Source organism: Lampetra fluviatilis, chromosome 10 (genome assembly GCF_964198595.1).
Source record: "Lampetra fluviatilis chromosome 10, kcLamFluv1.1, whole genome shotgun sequence".
Taxonomy (NCBI): domain Eukaryota; kingdom Metazoa; phylum Chordata; class Hyperoartia; order Petromyzontiformes; family Petromyzontidae; genus Lampetra; species Lampetra fluviatilis.
The window spans coordinates 16,137,899-16,153,233 of NC_136284.1; the positions used below are offsets into that span (position 1 = coordinate 16,137,899).

Sequence of the window (15,335 nt, forward strand, 5' to 3'; positions counted from 1 at the left end):
GACGCCAAAAGTATCCTTGACATTTTAGCCGCTGGTAGTCATAGAGGTAAATATATTATTGGTGTTGATCAGCACTGAATCGCAGGAGAGATTATATCGTAGCTCGTCTGAACTTGATTTTATGAGTGCTATTACAATTGTCGTGTTATATTTGACGTAATCAAATGTGTTGCTTTGCCCCCCCCCTATCCCTTTGGACAGTGAGCCAGGCCACTAACAAGCTTATAGGGGCAGTGGCAGGAACCATTCTGGCGCTGGGAGTGATATTTGGAGGAACTGGGTGGGGACTAGAGTAAGCATTTCCCATCAGTGGCACCCAGTGATCTCTGCGGAGCTTGTCTCACTCTTCCAGTTCGTTTTCTTTCAATTTATCGCAGAAAGGTGGAAACAACATTACACCGTTTTATTTACACGTGCCGCTTCTTGTTCTTCAGCTTTTTGTCCCTCTGTGTCTCAGCTTTGTGAGTTCCATGCTGTGGTCAGACGCCAGCGTTGTGCCCTGTGCCCTTGTGCCGTGTGCAGTGGTGCTGTTGGTGCTGTGATCTAATGTGTGCTCGTGATCCCTGCCGCCTTCTCGCCCTTGCATGCCTTCTCACTCTTTCTCCTCTGGGCGATTGTGGGGCATCACAATAGAAGTGGAGCAGTATGCCTACGAGTGCCTACGAGTGCAAAACTTTCACAGTTCTTTCGGCGTAAGGCACCTAAAACACATTGTCACCTTGAGTTCAGAGTTTCAGGCCTCCCTGGATACTGTTGCAAGCAAGAGTCCTTGAGTTATCACTGTTACATTATGTGTTTTTGTGGGGGGTTTGTTAACATTTGGTTTCATACAGTTGCAGTTAAAGGGGCGATTTTGGTGGTCTTTTCCCCTGTCTTCCCAATTTTAAGAAACAAATAACCGCAGTTTAATTTCGACGTGCGTCCAGGAACGGGCTGGACGCAGCAGCGTGTCACGGCGGCGGGAGTGGCCGAGGGGTTGCGCTCTTGTCTTATCCCTGTGCTGTGCGCAGCGTGTTTGGTGTGTCATCCCGATGTCGCCCCTCCCCTCCGCCCCCCTCCGCTCCTCTCCTGTCGCAGGTCCTAGTGCTGCCAATATCATTATAGGCTCCATCGCTGGTGCCATCCTGGTGGGGGCGGTTGTCCTGGGGGGGACAGGATGGGGCTTTAAGTAAGCACTGTGGCATGCTTCTTTTGACTTGCCTGCACTTTTCCTTACTAGCCTGGCTTTCCCTAGCACTGCTTTGCTGCTGCACTACACTCCGGGACGCGCGGAGGCAGACGCAAAACCGAGCACACGCACCGCACATGCATGCAGCAAATGCACGGCCATAGACGTATGGTGCGTGCCACCCGCTTGCACGCGTCACTCAGCCAGTGTGCTTACCACCAAGCAGCCGGTAAAATATCTACGCTATTTATTTACAAGACATATCGACGCGAATATATTACACGTATACATTCTAAAGGACGCAATACGTGCAATCTACACGCATCCTTATCGCGTGCGTTTTTCTGCAGACACGCTCAATTGTTGCCGTCTAAAGCCTGCACCCACACGGCAGACTCGCGCATTAAACACACGCCGCGGCCGCCTTTGCAAAACGCGTCCCTTCTCGACAGTAGCGTCAAACGAACGTGCGCAGAGAGATTCGTCGCTCGTTCCGTTGGCACGCGCGCATCAGCCATGCGTCTAGCGGGGACTCGGGAGCAAAACGACGACGTTGCTTCTGAGCACAAGTGTTGGGGAAACAATGTTTCTGCTGTCATGTTGCCACGTGCTATTGTTTGTGTATGCACGCTATAACAACGTACTGTGTGGTGGCTAACAGCTGCCAATGCGAGTGATGTGGTGACTGGGCTTCATGAAGACTTTAAAACCTCTCCAAGCCAGACTCAGTGAAGCTGGTATTTGGGGTATGCCAGGAAAGCTGGCCAAAAATATTTGTTGTATTTAAATTTACATGCCGGAGGATACGGTATTCTGTGATGACTAACTAATGAAAATATAATGAACTAGAAACATAAAATTTATTTAAAAATATATTTTCTCAATGATTGCGAGTGCAAGGCCATGGAGCGACCAACGCACGGGGCGAGCGCGCCCTGCTTGGCCCAACCCTGTCACCTCTCATTTATTTTGCCATCCTTTCCAAACTGTAAATCTGGTTCGTTAAATAGAATATTGTCTTGCGGTATGTTTATTTTGTAAATTAATGTAAATAAAATTTGACGCTGTAAGAAATATTATCCAATATTTTTGTATATTGCTTTAATTTTTTTGATACATGGAATACATTTTAGAGATAAATAACTGGGAAACACGTCAAGCGTTACTATTGTAAATACCGTACAGTCGTTACCTTAAAATTATTTTTCTTCAATTGTAAATATGTAAATAATTAATAGTGGTTGCTTAATAATGTTTAAGAGTAATGTACTTGTACATGCAAATGGATATCTTGGTAATTATTCAATTATTTGGTCTATGCCAGACATCTCCATCACCAGAAAAGCTCTCCCCGAGTCAGTCGGTCTTTGAGAGGTTTTACTGTATGAGCAGCTGTCTTGAGGATTCCTTGAATTAGGAAGACCTTCATGAGTAAGGTCACTCGTGATATCAGCACGTTTAAACCTGATGTCGCAATTCTTAGATTAGTATTTTGTAGCAGCAGATAGCAGGCACTACCATATGCGCTATTGGGATTTTTGAGAAGACATCTGTTGGAGAAAATACAAAGCCCTTTGCATCGATAATTATAAACGCGACAAGGGAGAGCACAAACCTGAGACGACCGCCTCGACACAGACACGTGACTTGAGATGAGACTCAAGGGACGAGAGTGTTGGCTGTGGTTTGTCGGGACGGTTCTGGAAATTCTACCACCATCAGCATTAGTGCTGCCCTATAACTGGCTTGACTTTTATGACTGAAACTATGTAACCAAATGTTCGGGGCACAGATACATAGATTTGTTTTTACCTCATGTATAATTGGAAAAAAACTTCCAACATTTATCTTTTGTAAAAAAATAATTTCACAGAATTTGTCAGTACACGACATAAAATGCCGTCTCCACAAAATATAGACTAATATCTGACAGGTCAGTTGGTATTGTTTGGTTATAAGGCAATGGATCTGATGATGGTGGTAAAGATCTTTCTAAGATTTGTGTACAGGATGCACTTTCAGTCCGATGGAGAAACCAGACTTTGGTGCTCAGCCGAATGAAACGACGACTTTCTGTGCATGTTTTTGTTAATAGTAAAAAATAAAAGCACATTTCTTAATTTGTAAAATAATAATGGCTCGTGCAATGAACTGTGGACATAAGTACATCCTTTGTGCAAAAGCAGTCACAAGATAACTATTTCAATGGCACCAATTATTTTTGGTTTCCAAAGGAAACTTTAAACTCGATGGAATAAAACAATGTCACATCAAATTATCGCGGCAAACTCTTCTTTGTAACAATTATTCCAATAAGTGAAAGGCCTCGATCTGTTTCAGGCATGTTCTAAAACACTAAAGTCAGAGAACCTTCAGACAACAGAATTAGCTCTTGCTCCTTTACAAGGAGATGGCACCAATCGTTAACGTTGGCAGTTTGTTCTTCAGTGTCAAAAAACAAACATGCCCCTTTGTTGACACTTTCTGTTGGAAAATAACATTCGCGGGTACTATACAATTGTTACCCATCATTGTATCGTCGCCCAATTTTGCACTTACATAAAGAAAATGTATTTCAAAGGGGACATTACATTGCACTGCTGAGTAATGCTAATGAACTACAAAATACTCAAGCATATGTGACCTGATTCATGAAACGTTATATTGACCATCTACAAAAAGCCCCCTCGTTGCATATTGTTTTTGATGGTTCAGTTTTTTTGTCATTGGCCAAGTGGCTTTCTGCCACTTGTAGAATGCACACACCAGGCTCGCATTGGACACACCACAGTGGTCCAAAGCGGTCGGGGCTCGGAAGGCCACAGCCAAGGCCGCCACTCGGGAGGCTGCCGCCCAGGTTGACACGACGCCAGCGGTGACCCACCGCTCTGGGGGACCCCCACACGGCAGTTCTACTGCCCCCCCCCCCATCTGAAAGGAGCTGGTGCCCGGCGTGCACACTGCTGTGCAATGCACTTTGCAGTGCACGGAGCAATGTTTCTGCTTGCGGAATCGTGCAATAGCTGGTGCCACTACAGCCGTGCGACTATCACCAGGATGAGGAGGTTGTGAGGGGGGAAATCTGTGGTGCATGGAGGGGGGTGGGTAACATTCGCGGCTGAGGGGTGGGGAAAAAACATAACTCATGGAATGGTCACAGTAAACAGTGGGACTATGTCCATTTTAAAAACTGGCTATTTTTTTAAATTCGAAATAATCTTTTTTTTTTACAAAAACACAATTGAAATAACAAATGAAACCTATTTTTTAAATTTAGTTATTTTGTTAGTTTTTTTATTTCAGTCAATTAGGATATAATACTTTGGAAAAAAAATCTAAACATGCGTGCCTCTTTTGCATAGGGTTTCCCAACGCGTGCACACGCATATGTGCACGTATCGTGTGTGTTTAGACAACTCTGGCTGTGGGCGGGGATGGTGATGTCATAATGCGGTGACACAATTCCCTTGCTCTGCCGCCCACCGGGGTTCGTGACGTGTAACTTGAGAGTGGCGCATGTTGCAGAAAGTTTCTTCCGGCAGATTTTCTGTAAAGTTACATTCTACTTAATCGAGAAGTGGGCATGTCGTGTGTTTGATATGCATTGGCATATGCAGGAGGAGAAATCCCTTATTTACGCATATAGCCATGACGAAAAATCTCATTTATACACAACACATATCGCCATTTTACCAATTTCTGATCGAGAGTTTAAATAAAATCACATGGCGTGAGCCATAACTTAAAATTAAAATGTGTTTCACTAAACTAGTTTAAGTAAAAGCCCAAGTTTTAAACTCAATCCTGAACACATCCAGTTATTTTATCTCATCGTGCTAAGCTTCTGCAAGACAAAGTAGGCGCCATTTGCAGCAGCGCTGTAGTGCGTTGTTCATGTGGCTTTGCAATCCAGGCGCTCGCTCCTGCCAGACAGGTGAAGCCGCCGTTATAGGGGCACCCTCGCACCGCTCTTGCAGGCATTGCATGATGTCGCCCTCCCACAGGCTACATGCATAACCATTGTTTTGCCTATGCCTTGAGTAGCAAGAGGAAATGTTGTATGTACCCAGAGGGCAGGCCTAACTTTACGGGTAAACCCGGTTTTTCTATGGTGAGAACACGCCATCGTTTAAATATAAATTGTGGAGCGGTGGGTAGCATGGGATTTTGCCAGTGCTGTACTTTGCCACGCGTTCCTACTGGGCATGTCTGTGACTGTGAGTAGAATCAGTGGCACATACCCCGCAGTATAAAGCATTAATAGATGCTCACACGACCCTCATTCCTTCGCCATCTCTCCACTATTAGCTGCTTCTATGCCTTGACATTTGTAAAACTGCACGGTGTCAATTAGGCAACTTACCAGGCAGCAAGAGCTAGGTTACGGTCCATATCCATGTCAAGATGATAATCTACAAATGTATTTTCATACTATGAGATCTCTTTTACCAGTGGCAAAATATAGTAGTAGGTTTTTACCCTTTTAAACTGGTACAAAACTGACACCTTTATTCAAGGCATCATGTTTGCAATAACCACAACACAAGTAGTCAAAAAAAGGTTATTGCAAACATGATGCCTTGAATAAAGGTGTCAGTTTTGTACCAGTTTAAAAGGGTAAAACCCTACTACTGTATTTTCATAGTCTGGTAATATCCACTTGAGAAAGTTCTACTCCTGAGCTCGACGGTGGCACAGAGGACGAGATGCTCGCTAGGCGGTGGCACCTCCTGCGGACCGGTGCCCGTGTCCGCGCCGCTCCGCGCTGTCTGCTGTTTGATTTCCCTCGCCGCTGTCCGCTGCCCGCTGCCTGCTGCCCGCTGCCTGCTGCCTGCCGCCTGTCTGTCCGCACCACGCCCGCCCGCCGTGGGGCGCCGCCGACAGCGGCCACAGCCTCGGCACCTCGAGCCGACACGGCGCAGAGATCCCCGTGGCGTTCATTCACGGTTGACCCATCTGTGTAATAGATTTTGTAAAATGGATATTTGATGTTTAAATGCAGCACCCCTACATTTGTACTTTTTACGTGTGTGAACGACTGATATCATGCAGTTAACTTTAAATGCCTTCTGTAATACGTGTACCTATTGCAAACACATAATAAAATGTTCTTAAAAGTGTGTTGACATTGCAAATAAATATTTACGTACCAAACACAAGTAATGACGTATATGTGCATGCGGCTGAGCTGTAGCGCGCGTTCGCCGCTTGTGGCAGAGGTTCGCGGTTTGGGCCCAGCGGCCGCCCTGGTTAATACGGCGGCTGTGGGTGTGTTGACCTTAAACGGTGACGCGCCGTTCGTTTCACAGTGGACGTTTAAGATCCCGCGATGTTACTTGAAAACGAGTCGGCCACAATGTGTGCCAGAGTCACGGTCTACATTTGACAAATTTAAAAATACTGTAACTCACAAATTATCTAAAGGAGAAACTCCACGTGACAGCATCGCCCCGTATCCACATAGTAAAGTTGACCCCCGCTGTGAAATAATCGTGCCTTCGTTAGAGCCTCGCACTATGAGAATGGCACATATACCAAATGTGCAAATGATTGCTAAGCTATAGCAGGAATTGTGTGGGAAGACCATGAACAGCTTCCTGTCTGTGGCCCATGCTTCCCACAGCGTGCTTCCCGTGTGCTCATTGCACACACACGCCGAGGTTGTGACAATTCTGCACAACCAATAAACACTGCAAAATATTGTTTGGGTGGTAATGCTATGATGTTGATGGTGAAGTCTACGTATGGAATTGTATGCACGTAAGTTGTGTACGCCTGTCTCTTACATTACCGAAGAAGTTATTTGTTGGCAACCGATATGCAGGTGTAGACAACCGATGAACCAATGTGACAAGTGTGCCACAGGAAGACAATAATGACGTGTAGCCAATGTGGGGTGCATCACATTGACAGTCTACTTAGCGCATCGCCACGCCGGCCGCTTCTTGTTGCATTGGCTGGAATGGTGCAGCCATATTCACTACGCGCACCGAGGAGCTTGGAGCGCGCCGCCACTGTTTTGCTGTCCATGTGCACGTGCATCGAGCGGCAGCTGGAGAGCTCGGGGAATGGCAGCAAGCAGAGCCTGACAGCCCCTGCTTGAGGAATGCCCCCTCCCCTGCGTGACGGACTTGGCTGCAGCCCACGGGACCATGGTCCCTGTGTGGCCGGGAGCCCCTCGAGTCCCTGCTTGCTGAATGCCCCACATCCAGCCCATGGGGAGAATGAGCTGACTTTTCTCTTCATCCATACCGTCCGTCCGATGATCTACCTAAATGTCCCTCCATAAGTGTTTCCTTCTTTTTGTGAATCGAGCCATGCATACAGCTAAGAGCAGTATATGGTGTGGTGCATGCCTGCATACAGCTAAGAGCAGTGTGACCCTGATTGGTTGGCACCTTGAAGCAGCATTGTCTGGACAGCATGTGGTACTCCGCTTGTGGCAGTCGGCATGAACGTTGGGGCTTGCCCTGCAGCATGCATCACATATGTACCTACGCAGCTGTATCCATGGCACAATAACTTGACATTTTATATCAACCCCGCTTTTCTTCGACAGTTAGGGCCAGGACATCGAATACTTTATAAATGAATGTGTACTATAATGTAAGTTATAAGTTAAAGCAGAGTGCTCTAATGGTGATTGAAAAGTAATATCCCGATTTTTAATCTTATGTTTCGGAAGTACTAATTGTTTTAATGACTAAATATTGTTTGAACCAGTTCTCCTGGCCTTAACTGCAGCCCTTTTTCAGTGTGCATGTGGGGATGCACATTGGGACCGGTGAACGTATAAGTTGTTCAGGTAAATCCATCACCTGTAATTCTAACTCTAATCTTCTCTCTCCCTGCCTGCGTCGGGAAGGAATATCCGCAAGAGAAGGTATGATGCTGAGCAGCAGTAGAGTGCAGCCATGCACTGCACTCTGCCTCACACTCGGCACAGTGATGACGTGCCGCTGCAGTTCATGTCACGAGGGCCCTCGCAGTGGGTCCGTACGTAGCTCCACTGCCTCCAGTTCTCTGTGCAGTCCAAAATACACTTCTTTGCAAGTAATTTCCACGTTTTTATATCTCATTCCAGTACCTGTGAATAGTAATAGTGGAACTCAACATGATATGCCTGGGATTCAAGTAAGCAGGCTTTAAAGCACTATTACAAATTTCCAGATATGTTTAGTTTGTAAAACATGGCGTTTGGTATTCCACTTTAACATGCTGCAACAACAACGCCTATTGTTTATCATGGGCGGGATCATGCAATGTTTTGTTTTCTCAAAAGGAATGGCTTTTTTTAACCTTCACTTGAGATGGCTGCTCTAATGTTTTATTTGCTCAGGTCTTCTTACACATTGCTAGTTGCCTGTTTGTAGACACGGGAGTTGCGCTGTTGCAGCGATGTGTTTCACAACCCTACCAACATCTGAGACCGCCCTGCTAAAGGGCACACGAGGCATAAAGAACGCTGTCTGAACTGGAATACAAGCTTGTACCAAAAAGTGTAATGATGTTTTAGCAATGTGGTCCATCACCTGCCATTTGGAAGCTACTCACATGATGAGCTCTAAGCTTTGTTCATTCAAACACTGATGAGCGGTGTGCCGTTGCCAAATAGAAAGGCATGTCGCATAGCAGCCATGAGCTAATGGCAATGCCTTGCCACACCGCCACTTATTTACCGCCATCGTGGAGGGAGGGTGCACACTCACTACTACGGCTGTTGGTGACGGCAGGCGCCACCAAGTGACGATGAGAAGGGGCCTCGCACCCGGCACACAATGCTAGGCACGCTGGCATCGTTGTGGCATTTCAAATATTTCGTGAGCCAAACTTAGAATTTATTTAACCTTAAGATGAAAATTATTCATGTTTTTGCCATCTGAGAACAGAATCATATATGATATATTCCAGAAATTAGTATGGCGATGTTAATTTTCTGCCGTGTAATATAAGTTGGTTAGCTAGACATAAGTGCAACAGCCAAGTTGATAACCATTACTCTGTTTCCATTGCCACACATGTCATTTTTTATTGTTAATTACTAATTAAATCTGTAAATCATGAGGAAAACTCGTAAGAAAATTATAGTGCAGGCTAGAAAACCACAAGTTTTAAACAGCACAGAAAATTATAAAAAAGCATACATCCATTGTGAATTATGCAGTATTTTGATGGTGACCTAAGAGCAGAGGACCACAGTTAACCTCACCATGGGAACCTCATTTGCCAGTAAAAATATGATAATTGGTTTTTTATCCTTCTATCTGGAAACAAAACTGACACCTTTTTTACAAGGAGTCATGTTATAACCCATGTGAGACTAGGCTCTAAGGAAAGCTGTCTCAGGTGTGGACCAATCAACTTCAAGGATAGTGCACATTTTCAGAGTTATGTTTTTTTTGCATTATGACTGCAGGTATTGTGGTCTATGCAAACATGACTCCTTGTAAAAAGGTGTAAAAAACCACAGTTAACCTCTTTAGAAAATTCTGGTGGATTTTTGCATACTGTGCAAAGGCTGTGCTATATTTGTCTTGGTGTTTAAAACGTATGCCAATCACTGATTGACACTTTTTAGATGTATCATGGGACCTCCTTTGCCAGTACCAAAATATGAGAATAGGTTTTCCTCTTTTTTCTGGCAACAAAACAGCTGTGTTAAGATGTTAAAACACAAAACTGAAACCTTTTACAAGGAATCATGTCTGCATTAACCACAATACTTGTGGTCAGAATGAACAAACACTCTGATAATATATGCATTGTCTTTGAAACTGATTGGTCCACACCAGAGAAAGCTTTCTATTGAGCCTCGTCTAACACCTTTTGGCGTCCTCTGGTCTAACACCGTTTGAGACGAGGCTCAAAAGAAAGGTGTCTCTGGTGTGGACCAATCAGTTTCAAAGACAATGCATATATTAGCGTTTTTTTCTGACCACAAGTATTGTGGTTAATGCAGACGTGATTCCTTGTAAAAGGTTTCAGTTTGGTGTTTTAACATCTTAACACCTGTTTTGTTGCCAGAAAAAAGGGGAAAACCTATTCTCACTTTGTAGATGTTCAATATAAATGAACGTCACATCCCGATATCGGCCAATGAATGCCAGCTGCACTGATCAGTGTTGTTGTCATTGTTAGTCTGTGTGAGAAGGTTTGTTTTCTGCGCTCATTCTGAGTGTTACCCCAGACGAGGTGGCTCATGCAAGAGGTCCAAACCAGCACCGATATTTATCTTTTTCACCAAACCTGTCTGGCTTGACGTTACTCAACCCAAATCAGCCGCACTTCATCAGAGCATATTTATATATATATGTAGAGCCAAGTTGATTTGCATTCGCAAATATTTGGCCTGGGAACAAAATATGTTCTCTAGCATTCATCCTTGCATGATGCTGCTGCTTATTCTTTTGTTTTCCTACCATGAAACGAATGTTCTCTTTGTGCACATTCGTTTGCATTTGCCATCAAATGGCTTCTCTGGTATCTGCTTGAATTAGCTGTATAGTAGTAGCTTATTCATCACATCTTTGCTCTTTATGATTTATCATAGATGCGGGGAAATTGGACATTAACACGTTGGCATTTGATTTTCGTAAATACCGCATGAGTATTTGTGATAGATATTCAATAATTCAGATTTGTATTATTGCTCAGCCATTTAAATAATTATATTTTGATCCTGCATTCTCAACCATGACTCCCATAAATCTGAAATGTAGGAGAAGAAAGGCCATTTGATCATATAATATAATGCTCATCATATTTAACAAAATCAACACACAGTCCAGCCCAGAAACCCACACTTAACCTAAACGCGAGATTACACATTAAAGTGGGGGCTACATTTTCCCAATCCTAGCCAGCTGGCGCAAAACTTAATCAAGTAAACTAAACACATGGCTGAGAAAACGTTTGTGTCCGATACATAAGCCACGTAAAGCATCCGTCCAGTATTCAAATGTGCAAACATTCGCATCACCGCGATGCGACTGGGCGAGGGCTTTTGTGTGTCCGTGACTCGGCGGCGTGGGGCCTGCGAGCAGCTGTGAGGCTCCTCATCGAGCTGCATCACGCCTCTCCTCCTCCTCCTGCTGCTGCTGCCCCAATGGGGCTCGCCATGCAGTTATTACACAGAGCTACATTTTTTGCACTACTTGTGAAACACGTAATTTAAGTTTTGCGAATCTGTATTTTTTTGCTATAAAAATATTAAAACAAAAAGAGATGTATATACACTAAGTACAGTAGTTTTGAGGGTGAACTGTTCAGAAAGAAAATTAATATTTGATAACATTCTATCGTTTCACAAAAGTGTTGACAATTCGCAGTTTGAAACCCATTGTGATCATCAAGGTCAGCCAGTCAGGTCACCTTCATACGGGAATCCATAGCTACATTTCTGTGAAACTGTGAAACAGTCGTACTGCCAGCGATTTCAAAATCGTAGATCTCTGTCCAATTCCAATCACACCACCGTGTCACATTGACGTGCCTGTGTACAAACATGTGCATGTTTAAATGCGAGATGCGTGCACACATGTTAAGTGGTGCATGGATGCATATATAGCGATAGACATATGTTAACACATGCCATTACAAACGTACAATATCCATTCTAAGAGGCACACATTTTCAACAGCGAGTGATTGAACTGAGAGGAACCCCTTGAGAGGAGGACGCAGGCGAGCTGCTATTTGCCACGACGCTGCCGAGAGGGGAAAGGCCACGGGCAGCAGCAGCAGCCGCGTCGCGTCGCGTGCCTGGCAGCAGGGACCGTTGTAGGCCTCGCTGACTTTACTCAAACTGCCATTTGTACATTACTACTCCTAGAACACGTTTCATTGTACATTTAATGCAACTTTAAAAATAAAAAATGTTCATACGCGGAGGGTGATAAATGCTGAAGTCACTTTAAATTTGGTAATTTGGCAACGCATATTGGTAAATGATTGCGTTCCGCGCCTAGCGTATCTACCGTGTAACCAAGTCGAAACTGGCTGCCAGTTGTAGGGTTATGCTGCCAAGCTGCATTCTCTTTAGGCCGTTCGCCTCCTAGTCACCAGGAGATGGTAAAGTGACTTCCTGTGTCCGAGGTAGGCCATGCTGCTGGCCACAACACACTGCCATGCAGTGTGACTGGACGCGATACTCATAATAATTCACTTTAAAAATGCAAGCAGCTTTAAATTAGAATAATGGGTATTTAATAATGGGTCTTGTTGTAGTATCGATCATTTGTCACATTTTATATATCCTATTTAGTTTAAAATAGTATTTAATGTCACAGTTTAGCACGAAGGCTTTCGCGACCAATATCATCCATAATACAGGGTTTTTTTGGGTTAGATCGCGTAAATATAAATGTGTCATTAAACCCACCACCACCCGACACACCGGTGTGTTGGAGAGCAAATCCACAAATGTTGTGGATTTGCAAATCCACAAATGTTGTGCCAATCCACAAATGTCGTGGATTTGCTCTCCAACACACGGTGTGCTGTACTAATAATGAATTGGCATGTTCTGTTTACGTGACAAACCTTACTCATTGGCTGTTGGGCGGTGGCAGGTTTAACGACGCATTTATCCATAATAGGTTTTTTTGGGTTATGTTTACTTGATCTAACCAAAAGAAACTGTATCATTGATTCTATGTCACAGTTAAGAAACTGTAATGACAGCCTAAAATAATGTTGACATTTGCACATTTCACAATGATAATAGAGTAGATATGTCTGTATCATGTCTCCAGACGTACTTAATGTCCCATGTTGCATGGGAATGAAAATTAGGTGCAATGATGTGAGCGTGATAAAAAGGGTACAGTGACACGCTTAAGTTGAGGGAGAAGACAGCGATTGGGGCCCAAGTTGCGTAGACGGGGAGGGGGGGGTCCTGAAGGGGCTTGCCCCAGTTTTTCAAAATCTGGGGGGAAGTTTCCTCTCCCAACCAGTGTTCTGTCGACTTGTGGTCGTTCTTAGAACCACAGCACCGCCTCTGTTTTCGTGATCGGAAACTCAGTGCGATATCACGTACCCCACGATACGAACACGTAGCAAAAAAGGTTTCGCAATATAGTATTTGGTTATCCCTATATATACATATTTAAATGTAAAATTTTGTTATCAATTCATCGTTTTTTTGTGTGTGTGCTGTTTGTAAAACGTCGGCCAATGAAGACACGTGTCGTGTACACGGAGAGGCGTGTGGTTCCTGAGCCACTTCACTAGGTCTCAAACGATGACATTCAGGGTGTTTATTTGACTGCCTTTAAACAATGACATATTTTTGAGTATTAGTTAAAAAGAATCATACTACATGGAGACGACTCTACAAACCAGCAAAGTTGATTTCCAAAGTCTATATTTACAAAGAGATGTAAGCATAGAAAAGCATGGTGTTTTACCAAGTGTCTCTGTGAGCAGCAACAGTCCTGCTGTGGCCTTCTCCCCCGTGCCCTGAGCAGGCTGCCCACGCTCACAGCATGCTGCCCCTGCTTCCATCTATCCACACCGAGATTGACTATTTTGAGACCTGTTTCGACGTGTACTGTCTCTCATTACAGCTCAGACCATTGTTACCGCTCAGCCCATTGTTACCGCACGCCGGCAAATTGATGCTCAGTGTAACAAATCACTTTACCAATACTTGACAATTTTACTGCAATTGTAGAAAAGCTTGACTGTATGCAGTTTCAGATTCGTATACATTGATTGTGCACTGATTGAGTTCTCAAGACTGATTACGATGTGAAGATTGACTATTTTGCGATTTTTTGCGATTGTAAATTGCCAATAATATTAAACTACCCCAAATTCCAGGATACGAGACGTGTACCCACAATGCTAGCGAGTCGGCAAGCGCCGCTAAGGTGAGCAGTCTTCTGTGCACTCGCAGACCAAAATAGTCAATCTCTTGTCCCGCTGTACCTACTACATGCTTCTGTCTGTTTAATCACAACATGTGCATGACAATAAATTGTATTTGTTTAAATCATAACACAAGTGCTCTTTCCTCTTTATGATAATCACGTGTGTTTACTTTAAAGGCTCGTGATTCAATATTTAATGTAAAACTCGAAGTGAAACGGTGCCTCCAGTCTCAAACAAGCATTAGGGCAACACTCATCTCTGGGCATTGCCATGATGCAGTGGTGGAAACTCCACATTCATGGTGGGGGCCAGCCTATCCAGAGGTTGACCACTGTTGGCTTGCCACGACATGGTTCTCATTGGGCTTGTACTCACTCAAAACCAACATTTTAACAACCTTGGATTGAGTTAAGCACTCCTATAAAATGCCACACACCCATGTAATTCAAAGCTATAACACGATATATGGAAATGTGCTTTGAGGGTGCATGCTTTAAAAGGACGATATCTCATTATAAATTTTAACAACAATAATATACAGCTGTTTGTAAACCCACTTCTGGATGAAGGCCTTTCCATGCCGTGTCGGTTCTCTGGGTAGTTTGACCATACTTCGCCAAGTTGGTCAGTGTCGTTTGGAAAAGAAGGGACCAGAAAGAGTTTAGATATCACTCAGCAATGATTCTGGCCATGGCTGGAAATCAAACTCGGATCACTGTTCAAAGAGCGATCCGCTAACCGCTGCCCCACTACTCCCCCAAATTCTAATCGCAATACCCAATATTGAATCCAAGCCTCTGCTGGAATCCTTCAAACTCCTTTTCAAAGTGTGGCTTGCATCCTTATATCCAGTGCTAGGTATTTGTCATCCTCGCATACACAATCAGTGCTGGAGCTTTGTAATGTAGTGAAATCATACCTTGTGCTACATGTTGCAATATGTATGATATGCAATCGTCTTTTCATACAACACGCTCATCCGCAATGTTCCATATAATCTCAAAAATCATTATTTTATAAGTGCATCCAAATTCATTGTTTATTTTCTTTACCGAGCTGAACCTAAACTCAGCTTGATAATCTTCACTTGACTTTAAAAATCCCTTTGCTTTGCTTTTATACAATTCTTTATTTTAAAGATAAAGTACAAGGGGAAACCCCCCATCCTAAAATATTTGCAAGATTAAAGACCTTACTGAAGCTACAGGCCATAGACAATGTACGTAAACAATTTACGGGCATGGAATGTATTCAGAGCCAGTGGTAGAAATGTATTCAGAAGCAAAATAGAAATA

General features: G+C 43.8%; 1 protein-coding gene across 13 annotated transcripts in view; it reads left to right on the plus strand.

Annotated features, from left to right (window-relative positions):
* The window catches only part of LOC144934642 (disintegrin and metalloproteinase domain-containing protein 11-like), a 114,170-nt gene that overhangs the window by 78,562 nt on the left and 20,273 nt on the right, over nucleotides 1-15,335 (plus strand). For 6 of the 13 annotated variants that reach the window (XM_078860674.1, XM_078860676.1, XM_078860680.1 and 3 more), the window contains exons 25-26: nucleotides 202-292; nucleotides 8,034-8,051. In XM_078860674.1, coding sequence (XP_078716800.1) covers nucleotides 202-292; nucleotides 8,034-8,051 — 109 coding nt within the window. The other 7 variants (XM_078860675.1, XM_078860687.1, XM_078860684.1 and 4 more) reach the window with 6 other exon arrangements.